Source organism: Monodelphis domestica, chromosome 6 (genome assembly GCF_027887165.1).
Source record: "Monodelphis domestica isolate mMonDom1 chromosome 6, mMonDom1.pri, whole genome shotgun sequence".
NCBI lineage: Eukaryota > Metazoa > Chordata > Mammalia > Didelphimorphia > Didelphidae > Monodelphis > Monodelphis domestica.
In genome coordinates this window covers 13,026,642-13,046,119 of record NC_077232.1, presented here as the reverse complement: position 1 = coordinate 13,046,119, position 19,478 = coordinate 13,026,642, and the positions used below count along the sequence as shown (strand labels likewise).

General features: G+C 43.6%; 1 protein-coding gene across 1 annotated transcript; it reads left to right on the top strand.

Annotated features, from left to right (window-relative positions):
• Nucleotides 1-5,388: 5,388 nt before the first annotated feature.
• Nucleotides 5,389-13,860, top strand: MS4A5 (membrane spanning 4-domains A5). The gene is made up of 5 exons (XM_007497575.3): nt 5,389-5,687; nt 6,881-7,009; nt 8,928-8,984; nt 9,717-9,869; nt 13,732-13,860. Exons 1-5 carry the CDS (start codon nt 5,538-5,540, stop codon nt 13,852-13,854), a joined length of 612 nt encoding a protein of 203 aa, XP_007497637.1. The 5' UTR covers nt 5,389-5,537; the 3' UTR covers nt 13,855-13,860.
• The last annotated feature ends 5,618 nt before the right edge of the window (nt 13,861-19,478 follow it).

Sequence of the window (19,478 nt, the reverse complement as noted above, 5' to 3'; positions counted from 1 at the left end):
TATGAATAATATGGGAAGGAGCAAGAACAAGAAAAGCAGAGATGAGTTTGGGCTAGGAAATTCGCCAATGTTAATAGTACCACTTTGATGCAGTAAAAAACAACCCTGTCCCCTGGTTTGGTGCATTCCATTAGACACACACCTATTTTTGAAAATGAAAGACTTCTTTGGCTATGATCATTCCTGGAGATATCAGAGGCTAGTTAATACACTGTGAGGCCAGGAGTGTTGAAATGAACGAGCTTAGGCAGTGATCAAATTATCCTCTCGAGCTGCCACCCAACCAGAGGGAAAAAGGTGATAAGATTTCTGGGGGCAGGGGGGTAAAGAAAGAACACTGTTGGGCCATTTGGTCTAATTATCTCTCAGATGAAGAAGGAGAGAAGGCAGAGGACCTGGAGTCAGGATGACCCAAGTTCTCAGACTTCTACTTAGCTGTATGAATCTGGGCAAGTCAATCCTCTCTGGGCCTCATTTTCCTCACCACTAAAATGAGGTTAATGATAGTGCCTACCTCCCAAAGTTGTTGTGAGGATCAAATGAGGTAATATTTGTAAAGTGCTTCTCACATATTAAAAGCTCTATAGAAATGCTACTACTATTATTATTATCACTTCCCAAGAATCTGAAACTTTATGCTCTTCCTCTCTTGGCCTTCAAACTATAGACATGGCAGTTTTGACAAAAGGGTGGAAAAGTATTCAACCTCTTGGTTTTATCTCTTAGCTAAATGAGCTAGAAGGAACCTGAGATTTGCATTTCTGCAGGCTGGATGACTTTATTTTTTAATAAGCCCTTACTTTCTGTCCTAGTAACAATTCTAAGACAAGTGGGCAGAAACTAGGCAAATGAAGGTTAAGTGACTTGCCCATGGTCACAAACAGAAAGTATCTGACGTCATATCTGAACCCAGGCCCTCCTGTCTCTAGGCCTGGTGCTCTATCCACTGTGCCATCTAGCTGTGTATTACTTTAAACAATACTTTCTAATTGCTCTCTTTTCTGGACATCTCCAACTCTTATCGGCTTCATAACATATTTTATAGGGCTTTAAGGTTTATAATAAACTTGTCTGGAAAGCCTGTTTGGTAGGGAAAGTATTAGGAACCTCCTGTTTGATAGACAAAGAAATTTAGCCTCCAAAAGGTGGATGCCTTGTCCAAGGTTCAGGGACACACTTGGTAACTGGCAGAACCAGAGTCTGGCTTCAGATCTCCTTCCTCCAAGTCCAGGGCCCACTCCTCAGCATATTCCACAGACGACTCTTACTTCTCTGCTCACATACTATATTTGCCACTAGTGTTGAAAAGATGAAATTGTATTTATTGATCTTGTATCATTTATTGTAAATTCAAGTCATTCCATATAAACTTTTACGTCATATCTGCATAAGATATCAGAAAGGGTGGTCCCAGTTGTTAATTAACTGTAGAAGCAGTGATAGATAAGGAAAAGAGTTAGCTTAATAGTTCCTATTATCAACCCTGGAATGTTAAAACATAGCTTGACTAAATCTTGATTCTGGATAAAAATAACAGAAGGGATCATAGTGCCAGTTGTAAAAGTAGGAATAGTATTAGCTTTTCTAGGAATTCATGTCTCTTCTTAAGAGTTACTGTCTGAGGGTATTAGTTATAAGATCAATAAAATGCTTGAATCTTGTACTAGAATTTACCAACTATACTCAATATCAACATACTGTGAGAATGTGGGTTTTGTTAATCAATGATTTGAATCAACTGTCAAAAGTCTATAAAAACAACTGTGAACATCCACTAGATTTTTCATCACAAACCGAATGTGATGAGACCATTGACTGCACTTATCCACAATTAAAGTCAGTTTTCAAGCTCAGAATTATGATCCAGAGATTTCTTTATTTCTAACAGCTTGATGCTTAGTAACCACTTTTACTTCCTCTCTGTCTTCAGAAAGACTCACTTCTAAATTGTAATCTGGGTTATTTCCAAAGCTGTTGGCATTAAAACTGTATTTCAGTAGTAAGTACTGAATCATTGGTCTGCCTTGAAGGTTTGAACTGGGAACCAATGAGAATGATGTCCAATGAGATTTTGACAACAAATGCCCCTGATAGAAAAGAGGGCCCCAATTTAATTGATCCTGGCCCTGATACAATTAAATAGGCAGGTTTAATGGCCTTATTTTTTTTAGGGCCTGAGGCATAAACATTCCTAGGGCCATGTTTATTGGATGGCTGAATTACACATTAAGAACTGGAATGGATGACAGTCATCCAACCCTCTCTTTTACAAATATGGAAAATGAATCCCAGAGGTTATGTGACTTGTCCAAGGCCCTACATTTAATAAAAATCAACCATAAGTTAAGAAAGCACTTATTAAGCACCTACTTACTATGTGCCAGGGAATACTGGAAGTCCCAGGAGCCAGAGAAAGGATTTGAAACCCAGATCTTCTGATTCTAAAACTCTGTCCTTTTCTACCACAAGCCCAAGTAATGGAGTGAGCTTCACAAAAAAATCACAGTAAACTTGATGCTTTAAGGGGAATCACAAGATTTAAAGCTAAAAATGGCTCATGGACAGCTTGGTGGCATAGCTGACAAAGCATTGTACTTATAACCAGAAAGATTCCAGTTCAAATCCTGCCTCAGACACTTGGTAACCCTGGTCAAGTCACCTCACTTCAGTCTGTTTCAGCTTCCTCATTTGTAGCATGGAGGGTAATAAGAGTACTAACATCCCAGAAATCAATTCTGTGAGGAATAAATGAGAGAATATTTATAAAGTAATTTTTGTCATTATTCATTTATTTTTCAGTCTCATAACTCTTTGGGACTCCATTTGAGTGGTTTGTCATTGATTTCTTCAGCTCATTCTACAGATGAGGAAACTGAGGCAAATGGCATTGTCACACAGCCAGTACATATCTGAAGCCAGATTTGAACCCATGAAGATGAATCTTCCTGGTTCAAGGCCCAGCACACTCTCCACTGTGCCACCTAATTGACCCATAAAGTGATGTATATACCCAGATATTTTGCATGTATGTATATATGCTATTATTATTATAATCTAATCCAAAAATGTTATTCTACCTGTTAAACTGAAAAAAAAAAAACCACAGAACTATGAAATAGTCAGAAAAACCACATCTTTAATTAGGAGAAGGGTTCAGTACTTTCCTCAAGGCTCCACACAGTACACTACAAACCCACACAGAGCCCTGAGACTCTGGCCACTCTGGCTACTGAACCCTGGGAGCACCAACTGTGCAAGATTGATAGCTCCAAAGAATAATTTGGGGAACTTATATACTCTTTAAGGGAACTGAGGAATTGAATTTGCTCACTCCACCTAAACTACTTTAAGGTCTATTGTTAGTCCAGGAGACATTCTCATGTGACAAAGTCAAACTTGGGTCCTTCAAACTTTCAAGCTAATTGAACTTGGAGGGATTTCAGATCCCACATGGCCACAAGTTTGGGGTTTCTAGATTCCACAGTGACACACCCATAAGAAAACTTAAGCTTTTTTTTTTAAACTTAAGTCTTAAGTCACACTGAAAATAAGTATTAGATCCATAATTCAAACCCAGTTCTCCTGACCCAAAGACCAGGCCTCTTTTTCACTACATGGGTTGTTTCGGAGAAGCATAAGAGAGAGATTTCTTGGACAGGCTGTACAATATGGTTTTTGTTCCCCACTCTTTAAAAAAAAAAAAAAGACATGGAGAAACTGGAAGAAGTCTACCCAAGTATGTGGGAAATGAATCCCAAGGTGAAAAAGGCATGCTAGGGTTAGGGTTAGGGTTAGGGTTAACACTCATCCTTGTGTAGATAAAATCCACTCCCTGGGTTTGTCCTCCCCAAGCTCCTCCTACCCCAAATCCCATTTTCTGAGCCTACTTGTGGGACACAGTCTGGGAGCACTGGTGCCTGCTGGGTGCTAGAGGGCTTTTCCAGGCTTAAGCAGTTTGGTTGGCTTTGGATTTCGGCTTCCTGACTCGGTGTAGGGTAATTTAGCTCCGTGATATATTCTCTCTCCTTCCTACATTTCCCTCCTTTTACTTTATCTCCATTTTCACCAAAACTTAATTGTTAAGAGCTACTAACAGCCTTGTGACTTGAGAGTTAGTTTATAGATAGCAACCACAATCTTTTTTTTAATTAATATTACATTTAATATTTTACTTTCATTATTACATCCTCTAGAGAAAATTGATTCTAGTTGTAAAGGAATTTTATACAATGCTAACCTAGAATCCTCTGGGTCAACAGGAAACTATAGGCCAAAAAAAAAAATCTTTGCAGAATTTGAGACTTGAAAAGGCCCTCAGATGCTACGTTGTCCAGCTCACACAAACCCAACAAATGGTGTTAAATGGCTTGTATGTGGGGGTTTTTGGGGGGGTCTTTTTTTTCTTTTTTTTTTTTCATTTTTTTGTTGTCTTGCAAAATGCTTCCATATTGATCACTGGAGTAAGAGCAAACTCATACATAATTAAAACCCCCAAATAAAACCAAAGATACACTGATGTGAAAAATGACTCCAACAGTTGTTTCTCTGGAGGTGGATGGCATTCCCCATCATAAAGGCTTGTATGTTAAATAGAAGAAATTGAGGTAGAAAACATAAACTGCAGGGGAGAGGAAAGGGACTGAGCTTAGACTTAGGAAATGTTGGCCTGGCTATGCTTCTTAGCTGGAGTTTCTTTAAGAGACTATGGCAAAGTCACTAGACCCTGCTAGCTAAAGGAGGGCATCAGACTAGACGGCCTTCAAGGTCTCTTTTGGCCCCAGCATCCTAGAACCAAGTTCTTCAGGCCTAGAGTTCTTTGAGAAAGGAATGAGAAGTGCTTTATCTTAAAAAATTTTCCCCTCTAATCCCTCAGCTAAAAACAAGAAACTGAATGAGATAGTATTATTGAATTTAACATTTGTGGGGACCCCTAGGATCACCTTTTTTAAAATTCAAAGATATTGTATTTTCCCAATTACATGTAATAATTTTTGACATATATTTCCCAAAATTAGAAGATGCAGCCATCAGATATGTGGGAGGAGAATTAGGAGAGAAGAGACTTATCAAAACCAACAGGGGAAAGGTTCTCTCCCTTCCCTCCCTCTGCTCAAAAAGGGTAAGCAAGTTGACCTGGGCCATATATGCATTATCGTGCAAAACACACTTCTATATTTAGGATCAGTTCTTTAAGGCAATACCCTCCTCATTCTCCAGGTGAGGAAGTGGAGATCTAGAAAGGAAAGGAGGCTTGCCCAAAGGCCAGTCCAAAAGTGAGAGTTAGAGCTGGGACTAGAATCCAGGTATGAATCCCTGACTCGGCCCAGTCCTCTGCCTCTCTGGATGGTTCTTGCAGCTCTAGCATTCTAGGATTCCATGACACTATGACTCAATGACTGAATAATTCTAATGTGAAGTACAGCAATAGTCCAGCTCTCCAGGTGAACCTGGCATAGGAGTAGAACATGATCTTGGCTGCGATGCCTGCCCACCAATTTTATTGATATTATTTCTGCCGTGGAATCAACGGCAGGACCATGGAATCCAAGACGGCACCCCCACCCAAATCAGTGTTCCTGCTGCTACCTCAGAAGGTTTTCAATGTTCGGTCTGGAATAAAAACAACTGCTTTTCCCAAAAAAACAGGGGTAGAACACTTCCTTGCTACAGAAATGAGGATCATGGGGGTAAGTCAGAGCCATCCCATATTGTAACTCACAGAGGAGAAAAAAGGCTGACCAGAGCCAGGAAGTCACAATCTTAAGAAGGGAACTGATTCCAACTCAGGGTCAAAGCCTATTAAATGTTTGCAAGTGATAGATAATTGTTAGCAGATTCACGGACCCAAACATACTGGGTTTCCGCAAATTATTGACATCCATTTCCCTACATGATGAGCAGGGAAGAAGGGGCATTTGTATTTGGGGCCAGGAAGTTCGTCTTATATAAGACAAATGCTTGCCCATTAGAGGTCTAAACTCCCAAGTTTAGAAGTGTTGAGGAACTAGGTTTGCTATCAAGTGCAGTAAAGGAGGAGAGGGCCCTGGCTCAACCTGCCAATTCCTGAGACCTCTAGACTGTTCCACAGCCTAATCCAAAGTATTCTACCCATTCCCTCAAAGGCCTCAGGAGCCCTAGTATAGATTTAAGGCTAGGAGGGAAGTTGAAAGTAATCCAATGAAGCTGCCCCCAGTACCACAGGTAATAGAGGCGAGCCCTGATTTGAACCCATTTTCTGACTCCAAAACCAGGGAATATTCTTTACTCTGCAAACGAGGAGCCTTTAGAGAAGCATTTTTAAGTCCAAAGCTGAGCTCCTACTCAAGTTGAATGAGAATATTCACAAAAAAGCTTTTTCCCAATAGAAAGAATAAGAGAGCCTCCTGTCCCTGGGCCATTCCTGGGGCCTCTTCAGTGAAGCTGTTATCCAGGAACTCAAGGCACAGAAAACAAAGGCAAAGGAAAGGAGCTCATCACAGTAAAGAGACTGATTCTGCTGAATCAAGACATTGGTGTAGGATCAGAGATTTAAATCTGGAAGGGACTTTAGGAGCAACTGAGTCCACTCTTTGAATTTTACAATTAAGGAAACTGAGGTAGAAAGCAATGATGCAGTGACTCAACCAAGGGTACTCAAGTGGTCAGTATCCAGTGCTCTCTCACTTCATTCTGGGGTTTTCTTGGCCTTCCACCATCCTGCTGACAGCACAGGCTAGCTCATCTCTGACCAGATACAGAAAGAAGGATGTAGGGCAGAACAGATGTTGGGAGACAGCAACATGGATAAACCAGGAGAATCGTTTCAGGAGCTACCAAAGGGCAATGGGGTTAAGTCCCCACAGAAAGCAGCTGCTGACCACAATGTTCTTTCTATTTCCAGGCAATTCAGGTCCTCTTTGGTCTGATGAACTTCTGCTTTGGGGCAGTCTTCATTTTCACCCACGTCTCTCCATATCCACGCTTTCCTTTCATCTTTATCACAGGGTATCCATTCTGGGGATCAGCATTTGTGAGTATAGTGGCCAGAGTCATTGTGGGCACAAAGCCCTAGGAGTTGGAGGAAGCTTGAGGCAAGCTGGGAGACAGTTCATTGAAACTGGGGAAAGTGGAGAACTGTCCTTGCACACAGTAGAAGTCCTGGAGGAACAAGGAAAAGTTTTCTCTACCCCAAACACATGCCTACTGTATCATCATCACAGGGCTAAGATTCCACCATTCCACTCCTTTCTGCTTCTACTACAGCACTGCTCTAGCTCAGGCCCTCATCACTTTCTGCCTGGACTTCAGAAACAGGCTCCAGATGGATCTTCTGGCCTTCTCCCTTCTCCCTTCTCCCTCCTCCAATCCATCCTCCACATGGCTCTCAAAGTGGGGCTCTAACCACTGTCCATTCCCTCCTCATACCCCCAGGAAAAAACCAAATGCTTCTTTTTTTGTCATTCATAGACTGACCATCTGGCTGAGGCATCTATTACACATTTCTCCCCTTCACAAACTCTGACCTCCAGCCAGAGTGGCCCCCTGATTCTTTGAAAGGGGCATTCCAACCCCAGGGGATCTGCTGGAATTTCCTCCTCCCTTCTGACCCTTACAATTCCCTACTCCTTGCAATGCTTAGCTCAAGCACCACCTCCTCTAAGATGTCCATCTAAATTACCCTTGCTGCTAGTGCCCTAACCCATAAAAGAACTTTATATAGAATTACTTATACCTGTCCATACTGTTCCCCCACCAAGAACGTAAGTTCCTTGAGGGCACGGAGTTCAATTTATTTTCGTATCCCCAGCACCTGGCAAAGTGCCTAAAGCCCAGTGAGTGTTAATAACTGTTGGCTGGCTGACTGATTTGATCTTGAAGGCTTGAAGGTTAGTGGCAGAAGGGGCAGTAGGGTTCTCACCCTATGAATCACTTACTTATATAGCAGGATCTCAGACTCTAAGCACTAAAAAGGGTCTCAGGGTCTGTCTCCCAGAACCCATCCCAGAAAATAACTAATTCGAGGTATCTCTAAGAGCGCCTCAGGGTTTTCAAAGCACCTTAAAATATATTAACTCATTTTATCCTCAACAATCCTGGGAGAGAGGCATTATTATTAGCCCTACTTTACAGATGGGGAAACTAAGGCAGATGGAGGTTGGCGGATATCACACAGCTAGTAAGTGTCTGAGGCTGAATATGAATTCAGTTCTTCCTGACTCCAGGCCCAGCACTCTACCCACTGAGACATCCAGCTCCCAAACAAGAAATCCTCAACTACAACATATTTGAGAAGTGGCCACCCTGCCTTTGCTTGAAGACTTCTACTTGGAGGGAACCCACTCCCTCCCAGGGGAGCCCATTCTCCCTGCAGACAGTTCTAGTCACTAGTATGCCTCTAATTTGCCTCTTGGAACTTTCTATCCCTTGTTCCCAGCTCTGCTCTCTGGGACCAATCAGAACAAGGCTAATCCATTCCTCTTCCACAAGCCAGTCCTTCCGACGCTCTACACAGCATACTCATATGTGTGATCTAGTTCAACCTCCCAACAATCCCATAAGATGAGGACTATTATTATCCCCATTTTACAGTAAAGAAAATTAAGCAGTGAAATGACTCGGCCAGGGTCACATAGGCAGTAAGTAACCAATGAGAACTCAAGCCCACATCCTCGGCTGCAGCTTAGTGCAAGCCAAATTATAGAACTTTGGAGCTCCAAGAAACCTTGCAGGCCACCGGTCTAACTGCTGATTTTAGAGATAAGGAAACTGAGGCCCAGAGACAATAAGCAAAAGCATCCAAGGAAATACAAATAACTCTTCCCACCCTACGGCACTCCCCCGAAGACTAGGGAGCCCCTGGAATAAAGGAGCAGTTGTCCAGCAGGGAGAGCTGGCATAGGACACCAATATCTCCTTTAGTGACTAACAGATTCACTCTTTTCTTATAGTTCATTAATTCAGGATCCCTTTTAATCGCATTTGAAAGGAGAACCACAAAACTTCTTGTAAGTTTCATTTCCTCTTTCTTAACCATTTCCCACACGGGGAGGAAGGTTTCGTTCCCCACCTGAAAAGGGCTTCCCAAAGGTCCCTGAGCCCCCAGACCAGCAGCCCACCTCCCAGCACTCCCATCCAGGTCTCCCACTGCCTTTCACAGCACCCCAGAATGTCTGAGATGAGAGGCTTTCGTGGAGCCTGTTTGTTTTAGAGACGGTGACCCAGAGCTCCAGAGAAGCAGGCCAGGCCTTGGGTCCTCCTACATGAAGGTCCCTTAAATGCTGCCACTCCTCCCCCCCATACCCCCCCCCCAGCCCTGGGCACTTCCTCCAGGCAGCCCCTGCCAAGCCCGGTTTCTAGTTTCATCTGTTTCAGAAGCATGTTCTGGGCTCTAGATGGCGTTTGTCGTTTGGGCCATTAGGTGGTGCCACAGTGCCGAGAGTGCTGGGCCTGGAATGGGCCAGCCTCATCTGGGTGAGCTTAAATGTGGCATCACACCCTTGAGGCGCCGTCCTGCTCTGGGCCAATCACTTTACCCCGGGGGGCTCCGTTCCTCACCCGTAAAATGAAATGAAGAAGAACATGGCAAAGTGCTGCGGTCTCGTGGGGGTCGCGGAGAGTCCGACGGGCCTGACCCACCACAGGCAGCTCTGGTGTTGGGTAAAAAGCCGGGCTGTGCAGGGGCCGGCCAGTGAGCCCTGGCTCCTGACTCTTCTCCAAGCCCTTCTCTTTTCTTGCAGGGACAAATCAGTCTGGTTGCGAACACGTTTAGTTCTGTGGTTGCCATAGCTGGGATAGTTCTTCTCTCATTTAGCCTCGTTCTGGATAATCACTACCTGTGTGGCTATGTTGGTGGAGGGGACCTTTGTGAAGGAATCACTGTCATTTTAACTGTAAGTATCCACAGTCCTGCAGCTGAGACCTCAGGGGGAGCCCAGGTCGGGCTCCAGCAGGAAAGGAAAGGGTTAAGCTACAGACAGGTGGTCAAGCTCAAAAGCTTCCCATTGGATGGATAAGCCCTTTAGGGTTGGAAAGGGATAGACATGCGAGGAGATGGTTTTCACTCGGCAAAACAAGGCTTTCCTGGCCAGAAGAGCCACTCCTTAATACTCCTAATTTTCCTGACTCCTTCCAAATCCCGGAAATTGGAGGCCAAGATTGGTTTGAGATTTTAAGTTGTTTTTTAAAAATAGTGAGGCTAAGCGGTAGTTGAAATGCATGCATTGAATGAATAAAAGAGGTCTCATTTTTTCATTCAAAGGCCTATGGAAGCTCCTTCCACTTATGCAGATTGGCCGTGAGCTAGCTATCTGCAGGTCATTTTAGTCATGTGGTGCACCAAGAGATTCCATAACATGTCCAGAGCCCTGCTGAACTAACCCCTGTCCAAAAGAGGACTTGAAGCCCAAGTTGTCTAGCCCCGACTAGCTCTACATGCTGCCTTCTCAAGTCTGACTTTACCAAGTGAAACAATGTGATGGGTGTTCGCAAGTTGTCCTCAGTCATCTTGAGGTTCAGATCATGCCATCCCAGACCCTTTAAGGTGTGGAGGCATTATTACGGCACCTAAAAAGACTGGTGTCGTCATCGTGATCCCCCAGTTTTGGTACTCCCTGTTCTTTGTAGACAGGTCTGGGAGGCAGGCGCGCACGTCTTGCATGCCTCCTAATGTGCCAGGCACTGTGCTAAGAATTCTAACAAGGGCTATAATTCACAATTTTGTACAAGTGAATCATGCTCAGGATAAACTGGAGAGGGAGAGGAAGGGTGTAATCTCAAAGGGAAGGCACTAAGGTTAAGAAGAACTGAGGAAAGCTTCTATGGCATTGTGATATTTTTGCTGAGACACAAAGGAATACAGAGAAGCCAAGAGGTAGAGACAAGAAAGGAGGGCCTTCTGGGCACAGATCACAGTGTTCCCAGGCACCTAGCACAGGATGGTGTTTAATAAAGGCTTAGCTGCTCTGCTGTTTGGATTATCTTGTGAAATAATAATAATAATGGCTAGCATTTACATATAATGCTTACAAGACTAAGCTCATAACAACCCTGGGAGGTAGATGCTGCTGTTCTCTCCATTTTGCAGTTGAGGAAACTGAAACAAGCAGAGGTTCAGTAAGATGCCGAAGTCATGTTCTAAGGTTGGATTCAAACTTGGTGCTTCTGACTCCACTGTATGCACTGGGTCACCTTGTCCCTTTCCATCCTCCATCCTGACCTCTCTCTAGCACTGGACATTGTCATCACCTCTGGAATCCTCTTTTCCCTGTTGGTTGTGATAAGTCTGCTCTCCTCTAGTTCTCCTCCCACATATCTGATGGCTCCTTCTTCGTGTCCTTTGCTGCTTTTTCATCCGTGGCATATCCATCAGTTATAGGTGTCCCCTGCTGCTCTGTGTTGGGGGGCTTCCTTCACACTCTTCTCAGTGTGATGATCTTATCGGCTCTCATTAGGATGTCTATGCATATGAAATCCAGACCCATGTACCTAGGCCTGGTCTCCTTCCTGAGGTCCAGTCATGAATCTCCAACTGCCTACTAGATATTTGAAAATGGACGTCTTTGCAGCATCTCAAACTCAATATGTCCAAAACAGAACTTATTCTCTTTTAGAAACCCCTCCCCTTTGCTGAGCTTCCCTATTACTGTTAACTCCCTATCTAGTCTTCCCAGTTACCCAGGTTCAAAATGCTAGTGCCGTTATTAACTCCTCAATCACTCACCCCACACAGCGGAGCAGGTGCTGACGGGGAAGAATCTTCTGGAAATGAGTGTTTGTCGTTGTCCCTCATCTGCAGAGTTTCAGGACTGTGGCACCTCTTGGTGGTATTCCTGCTCGAGGCTCCTCCCCCTTCTCTCGCCACAGGTCTTTCTGCATTCCAATCCATCCTTCCCACCAAAGTGGCCAAAGTGATTAATAGCATTCATTCATACACACCCATTTGAGAAATTCCAACAACTCCGTTCCACCTCCAGCGTCAACATAAACTGTTCATTGACATCGGAAGGTCTTCACCACTTTGTCCCGTTTTTTACTTTTCTACTTCCATTCTGTTTTACTACACTAAATATGGTAATAATTGCTTTCTGCACACTCTCTAGCCCAGTCAGCTTTCTGTTTTTCCCACATGACAATCCATTCCACCTCTCATCAGCTTGGCACTCAATATCCCCAGCCTGGAACACTTTCCTTCTTCCTTCCTCACCACTGCCTCCTCCAGGCTGCTCCAGTTTCCTTTTTTTGTTGCTGCTGATAGTCCTCTGTACTCAAAGAGGACTGGTTAGGACCAGGATAGAATGTGTCTGACTGTGGCTATCAGGGTCAGGAACAAACATCACATGGGATGGAGATGCCTCTAAATGTGCCCATCTTGGATTTCCTTTCTGCTACCGTGATTCTGCTTTGCTCATGGAGCAAGGCAGCATCTCCCGAGTCTTGTACCGCTTCTGCCCGCCTCTGTGTTAAGGGCTTGCCCCCTGTGAGTTCTCCAGAAAGGTCTTTTAAGCACATGTGTATCCGGCAACCCAACTTCCTTTAAAACTCAGCTCCAGTACTGCTTAGATACGATGTCTTTCCTACTACATCTCTCCCATCCCCTTTCCCATTCAGGAGTTACTAGTCTCTATTGACTTTTATTTTCTATGTACCTCTATGTCCGGGCATCTTGTCTCCTATTGTTTCCACTTTTGTTTTTCTGAATATCCCCAGCACTCAGCCCAATACTAGGCACACAGTGTTAAATGTATTTTGACAGAATGATGGACTAAAGTCAAGTTCCAAGGGGATAAAGAAGAGAAGTAGTTATAGCATTCCAAACAATTGGCTTCTCAAAATGGACCCACACCTCCACAACATATGCCATTCTAGCCCCAATTCATATGCCTGACAATTCAGAACAGGGCAGAGCAGAACCCTGTAGCAGATGGCATGGTATCCTCCGGAACTCCCTCTACCAGGCAGCACTGTTATGATAGAAAGAGTATTAGTAAAGCTTTGTAGATAGCCAGATTCAAATCCCATCTCTTATACTCCTTAAATATATGTCTTTAGGCAAGTTACCTCCCCTCCCTGCACCTCAGTTTTCTCATCTGTAAAATGAAGGAGTTAGACTAAATAGCCTCTAAAGTCACTTCCACCTCTGGATCTAGGATCCTGGAGTCTCTTTGAAGTCTGGAACCGTGTGTATCCCCTTTGCCTAAACCAGTCACTAAAACAGAGTAGGTGCTCAATAAATGTTTACTATTTAGTTACCCCATTGAGGGGATCAAGAATGGCCTTATGAATTGATTTGAACTGACCTGAATTGAATATGAATCAAACTACTGTCCTGGAGGCCCATAATACAAAGGAAAAAAAAAACTGCCTTCCAAGGGCAATCCAAAAAAGAATCATGAGCCAAATTAAGGTGCCTTTTTCCTCTAGTGGGCCTGCATTGATTTCCCCTCACTGGATCATAAGCCTTTGATGGATGAATGGATGAATGGATGGATGGATGTCTATTTCTATCCTGAAACCCTCAAGGGGAAGGTTCCTAATCTTCCTAAACTAGGCATTATTAGCTCTTCAAGACCATAAACTCAATTTTTTTTTTTAGTTATTAAAGTCTTTTATTGAATTATTATCTTCTTTTGAATATGTATATAGGCAACAGCTCTAGGCATTTTCTGGACAATCAAGCCCATAACAATTACATTTTAAAGTATATCTATAGGATTGTTTTTAATTCTATTATCACTTGATTTCCATCTTTTGCAGGGGATTTTGGGTATGATGATGGTCTTCGCTGTCCTTGAGCTCCTCATTTCTCTGTCTTACTCAATGTTCAGGCACAACTTGACCTGTGCTGAATCTGAGAATTGGTTTTCAATAGAAGTGTGAAAATAAGGATGTGTGGCGGCTCTCTTTGAGGTAGTTTCTACTCTAATGGCTCAAATGACCAGAACGGAAATCTTCTATTCCTCTAGCTAGCTCCCTGGGGAAAAGCACAAAGAAACACTTGTGGTTCCCTCCATTTTCCCGCCTCCCTCCATTTCATGCCAACAGCTGAGTAGATAGATGCCAGAACTCACCACACACACTAATACAGATCAAATCCTGGAGTTCTCAAGAAACCAGGGATCCCACTACCAATCTTAGAGCTATCTGTTTGCTTCCTGATCAGACTTCTACAGAATTCATAATTGAGAAGATGTTCATGATCTACCAGACTGAGATTCAAGGAGATCTGGATTAGGATACTGGATAGATCACTTACTAGCTGTCTGACTTCATGGAAATTCCCTGGGCCTCATTTTTCTCATCTGTAAAGTGAAAGGGCTGAACTGTATGATCTAGATCAAGAATAATGAGCCCATGCCTAGGTCCCTTTCAGTGCTAAAATACACACACACATACATACACACACACACACACACACACACACACACCTATACAGGCATGTATCCTTGTACATATTTTAAATCCACAGTAAAAAGACAACAAGGATAAATGTCCTACTATCAGGGAGCCTCAAGACTAGGTACCAAGCTCTCCTGCTCCTAGAATATACTCTGGTCCACATCCTGTCCCAACTTTCATCAACTCTGGCTAGGGAAGCTGGCAGGCACATCTGAGAGACCCCGAAGGCCCTCCATTCTTTTATCCCTGGAACTGAACAAGCTCCACGGGTACCTTTGGTATTTGCAAATACTCCAGATCCTTGGCGCATACCACACTGAGCAACCTACAAGTCCAAGCCCAATCCAGACACTGAGATAGTCCAACTGTGAATAAAGTAACTACAACAGCGCAATCTGGGTCCCCACCACAATCAGGACAAATGCTTTGGTTGCCGTAGAGCAAGTCCTGCTGAAATCCAAACGGCTTCCCAAGTAGGAGGGGGAGGGGGCCAGGCTTAATAAATGTCTGTTAAATGCAAATGAACTGAACAATTTGAAGTATTTAGTGGGCTACAAGCTCAACGAGGGTCAACAGGGTGATAATTCAACTGTCATACGGAGGACATGGGACATACTTCATGCAATAATATACAGACAACCAGAAGTTCACATTTGAGGAACCTTTATGACCACTCACCCCACAGGCCCCCTCTTAATGGGAGTCCAGAACCAAGGGTTGGTGCAGGCTTTGAGAGAAGAACTCTTCCTTCTGCCCGTGCCAAACAAAGTCATACATGGACATTCCTTATACAGTTGGCAGAAGCCAGCAAGCAAGCAATAAATGACAGAAGCAGCATCTGTGCAGGGTTCTGGTGCTATCTGTGGAGGCCTTCCCTGCTGTCATAAATGTAACCCCAGGCTGGAATGTGTCTGAATCCCTGGAGAAGCTACAGCTTCCAGAGGACACTTGCAGGCACCTCCGGGGGAGGCCTGGGAATATGGCTTTTGTCTACTTCATTCCCTCCTCTTATTCATGAGTCAAACCCTTGACTCCTTATATAAGGGAGAGCAATGAGCATGACCTTTATTCCCTTGAACCAGGGCTGCAGTACTCAAGCAGCAGGCCCTCCAATGCCAAGGTGCACCAGGCCTGGAATAAGAATGGGCACCGCATGAGACTGGGCAAGGGCCCAGAGGGCTCCGGTCTGCATTCCCTCAAAACGTTCCCTGCCTTCCCTCCTGTAATATTTAAAATAGTGAGATGCCATAAACTGTAAGAATTAAAATAGTATATGGCTTAAACTGTGGCAGTTAAAAGAGTTGAAGCTATAAACTGTAGTGAGTTAAAATGGTGGAAGATGTAAATTGTGATAGATATAAGAGGGGGTGAGTAAATTGTGACTGCAGAAAATATGTTTCACTACAGTGTCTTGGTTTTTAAATCAAATATAAGGTGGTCACCAGAGAAATATTCCCAATTATTCAATATGCCCAAGTCAACTGGGTTTTATAGAGAATTTAATTAATAATACAATGAGTAATCAAAGAAAGAGAGAGAGAGAGAGAGAGAGAGAGAGAGAGAGAGAGAGAGAGAGAGAGAGAGAGAGAGAGAGAGAGAGAAAGAAAATAAGTATGAAGGGCCTTAAGCCAACATGGCCTAGACCTGAGTCTTAAGAGAGAGATCAGTCAGTCTTTTATCACTCACCACAAGATCTGTCTAAGCAAGGATTCTAGGGACACCAGGCCAGCTCCATCTCAGCTGATTTCACCAGAGAGAGTTCCAGCCAGAGTCCTCCTCAAAGAGAGATCCAGCCAGAGACTGTTTCAAAGGGCCTCTTTCCAGAGCCTCTAGAGGGACAGAGTCCCCTCAGAGGAGCTCCAGCAAGACCTCCTTAGAGATTGTCCTCCAAGAGCTTCCCTTCTCCAGAGCCTCTCTCAAGAGATTCTTCCCAAGCGATCCTCATAAGAGCTTTCTCCAAAAGGATTGTTTCCCTCAAGAGATTCTGCTTTTTCTTATATAGGGGTTTTTTTCCTATGTCACCTCCCCTAAGTCCTTACATCTATCAATCACTGTAGACATTTTCCAAAGGACTGCCCATCTGAATTCCTGATAAGTCAACTAATCTCCTCAGTAAGTCTGAACCACAGAAAATACTGATGTGTCGACTAATCCCCTTAGCAAGTCTGAGCCAGAGAAAACACAGCTGAGTCAACTAATCTCATTAAGAGAAAACCTGCCTGACCTTTATAGGTACCTAGCATCCCTTTGTATCAATTCTAAAAACAGGCATGGCTCAAAGAACTCCTTGCCTCATCATAAGCATGGGTCCAAGTACTTTCATTGTTTAGCAAGGAGTTTTCTCCCCTAAAGCAGTCTTAAGTACGGGTGGAGTAGAGGTCCTCCCATTTCTGATCCTGGCGAGTTCTCACATCAAAATGGAGAATGTTTCCAGTAGGGAATTTGTTCCAATGGAGGATTCCTCAATGTGGAAATTTTTAACATTCACAAGTCTGAGAAATTTCAAGATTTACACCCCTCAAAAAAAAAAGTAAAGCTGGAAACAATGTGAACCAGGATGCAAACTACTGAGCTTCCCGCAGCATCCTGTGATGTCAGAGTTTCAGGGGACAAACAGGGAGTAATGCAGCCAGTGAACCATGTGGGGGGTGGGCTTTCAGTACCAAATATCTGGGGGGGTCCAGGAAATAAGTGCCATTGCCTATAGCTCCCCCAGCCCAGGGAAAGATCAGCTCCTGTCCTCTAGATCTGAGATGGAGGTGACATACAGAGGGTTGGGAGGGACAGAGGGAGGGTAGGAGGAAATCACAGTCCAAAGGCCCCCATGCCAATATAATGAGATTACTGAAGATTCAAACAGAGCCAACAGTCAGACAGCATCTGGGGGATGCTGCTATTCCAGAAGGTGAAGACTGTCAGAGCATGTTGAGAAGGGGTCGCTCACCGAGGGCATCTTCCTACAGGCCAGGAGGCGGGGGAGGTGGGTACCCAGATGTGGAGACTGTAGGTGCCAGTCTGGGTCCTGCAAAGATGCCCCTATTCAGGCCAACAGGCAAGGGTTGTAATTTATCCGCCACTTGTTGCTTGATAAATTCCATCCCCAAATCTCTTGGGGCAAAATCCAGATGTCTAGCCGGACTGCCTACCTCAGCTAGGATCCTAATAGTTAAAATAACTGGGTTACAGGATCAAGGGTAGCCCCATACCTCCCCCTTCCCCACTCTCTGCAGCGTGACATGGGGTTCTATCTGACACCACAGGGCAAGGGGGCTTCATTGTCCCATCTCAAGGAACCCATCTCAACAACAGTTTCCAATTACTGCTCCAGGGAAGGGAAGGAGCCCTACTGTGCTCTGCCTTGGTCAGATTATACTATGAATAATTCCTTCTTAAGAAAGACTGCATGCTAGAAAAGGGTGCTAAGAAGAGCATCTGGATGGGGAAGGCCTCAAATCAATGATGGTTACTTGAAGGAACTGATATACTGAGTGTGGAGAAGAAAAACCTCAGGAGGGATGGACCTGATAGTTTCCTTTAAGGACTGAAGAGGGGACAAAAGTACTTTGGACTTAGAAGGCAAAACCAGAAGCAGTGGGGAGAAATTAGCAAGAGTTCAACCGAAACAAGTGTCACATAATTTTACAGTTGTGACTTTAAATCTAGATTTAAATGGTCGCCAAATAAAATTCCCAAGTCAATCTGGAAATTTATGGTAATTTCATTAATATAGAAGGAAGGAATTTAAGGAGAAGGAGGAAAGAGGATATAGGATTTCTCCTACCTGGCCTATGCCAGGGGGAGTTTTAAACTCCCCGCCTCTAGGTCTCTGAAGAAGATTAGAGGCTTCTGAGAGGAAAAAGTTGGAAAGTAAAAGAGGAAAATTCAGCCAGAAACTCACCACTGAACCGGACAATAGCTGGTAGCCATGCTAAGATGCCGAAAGGCTCAACCCGCAGCTTTCAGCTAACTCTTCACCACCAAGCAGGGGGAGAGAGAGTTCCCTTGAGGGACAAAAAAATCTCAAATATATAGACCTTTCATCCTTGTGTCTCCTCCTCTAAATTTTCACATCTACCAATCACATTAAAGGCTTTTTCTCCAGGACTACCCATACTTTTAGTTCTCACTTTCTTTGATTATCTCTTTAGAGTTACTTCACACTTCTTTGTTAAGTTCACCTTTTGTGAGTTACTTGACCTTTTTGTGATTAATTTAACCTTTATAGTTACTTAACACCTTTTTGTATTAGATCTAAAAATAGACTTAGTTTAAAGTTCTAGCTTCATTATAAGGTGAGAACTAAGTACCTACATTGTTCAATCAGGAGATTACAACTTTATCTTCCCCTAAAGTACTGTCTAAGTAGGGTGGAGTAGTTTTTAAAGTTCACACAAGCTAAAACTTTCTGCCAGAGATATCATAAAGGGGGTGGAGAGAAGAAGCTAGTTGGCTCAGTGGATGGTAAGTCAGGCCTAGAGATGGGAGGTCATGGGTTCAAATCTGATCTCAGATAACTTCCTAGTTGTGTGACCCTGAACAAGTCCCTGGACCACTGTTGCTTAGCCCTTACCACTCTTTTACCTTAGAACCAATACACAGTATTAATGATTCTGAGATGGAAATTAAGGATTTAAAAAAGGAGTGGCCTGCCTCAAGAGGAAGTGGATACCCCCCAACAGAGGTCTTCAAACAAAAGCTTATTGACCCTTTATCAACGATTGGGCAGATAATTCATGGAGGAATGGCACTTAGGGAGACTATAGTTAGATATACTAGAATGAAGCTAGGATGCATCTGAAAAGTTCCATGGGGAAATTATGTGACATTTAACATATGCTATGATGAAAGAATATGAATAGGGTGCCAAGAAGTAGAAATATAAAACATGTGCAAGACACAAGGGATACAAAAATAGAGTGGTGACTTCTGGGTCACATGACCAAAAGAGAGCTCAGACAATTTTTCTGATCTTCATAACCTGTCAAGCCTCTCCAAAACAGAAATTATGCATCAAAGATAAAGCAACTCTAGCTCTCTTCATTGTCTAAGATGATAAAAACCCTAATTAAAAAAAGAAAATTGTTACTACTACCTTGACCTCCCTT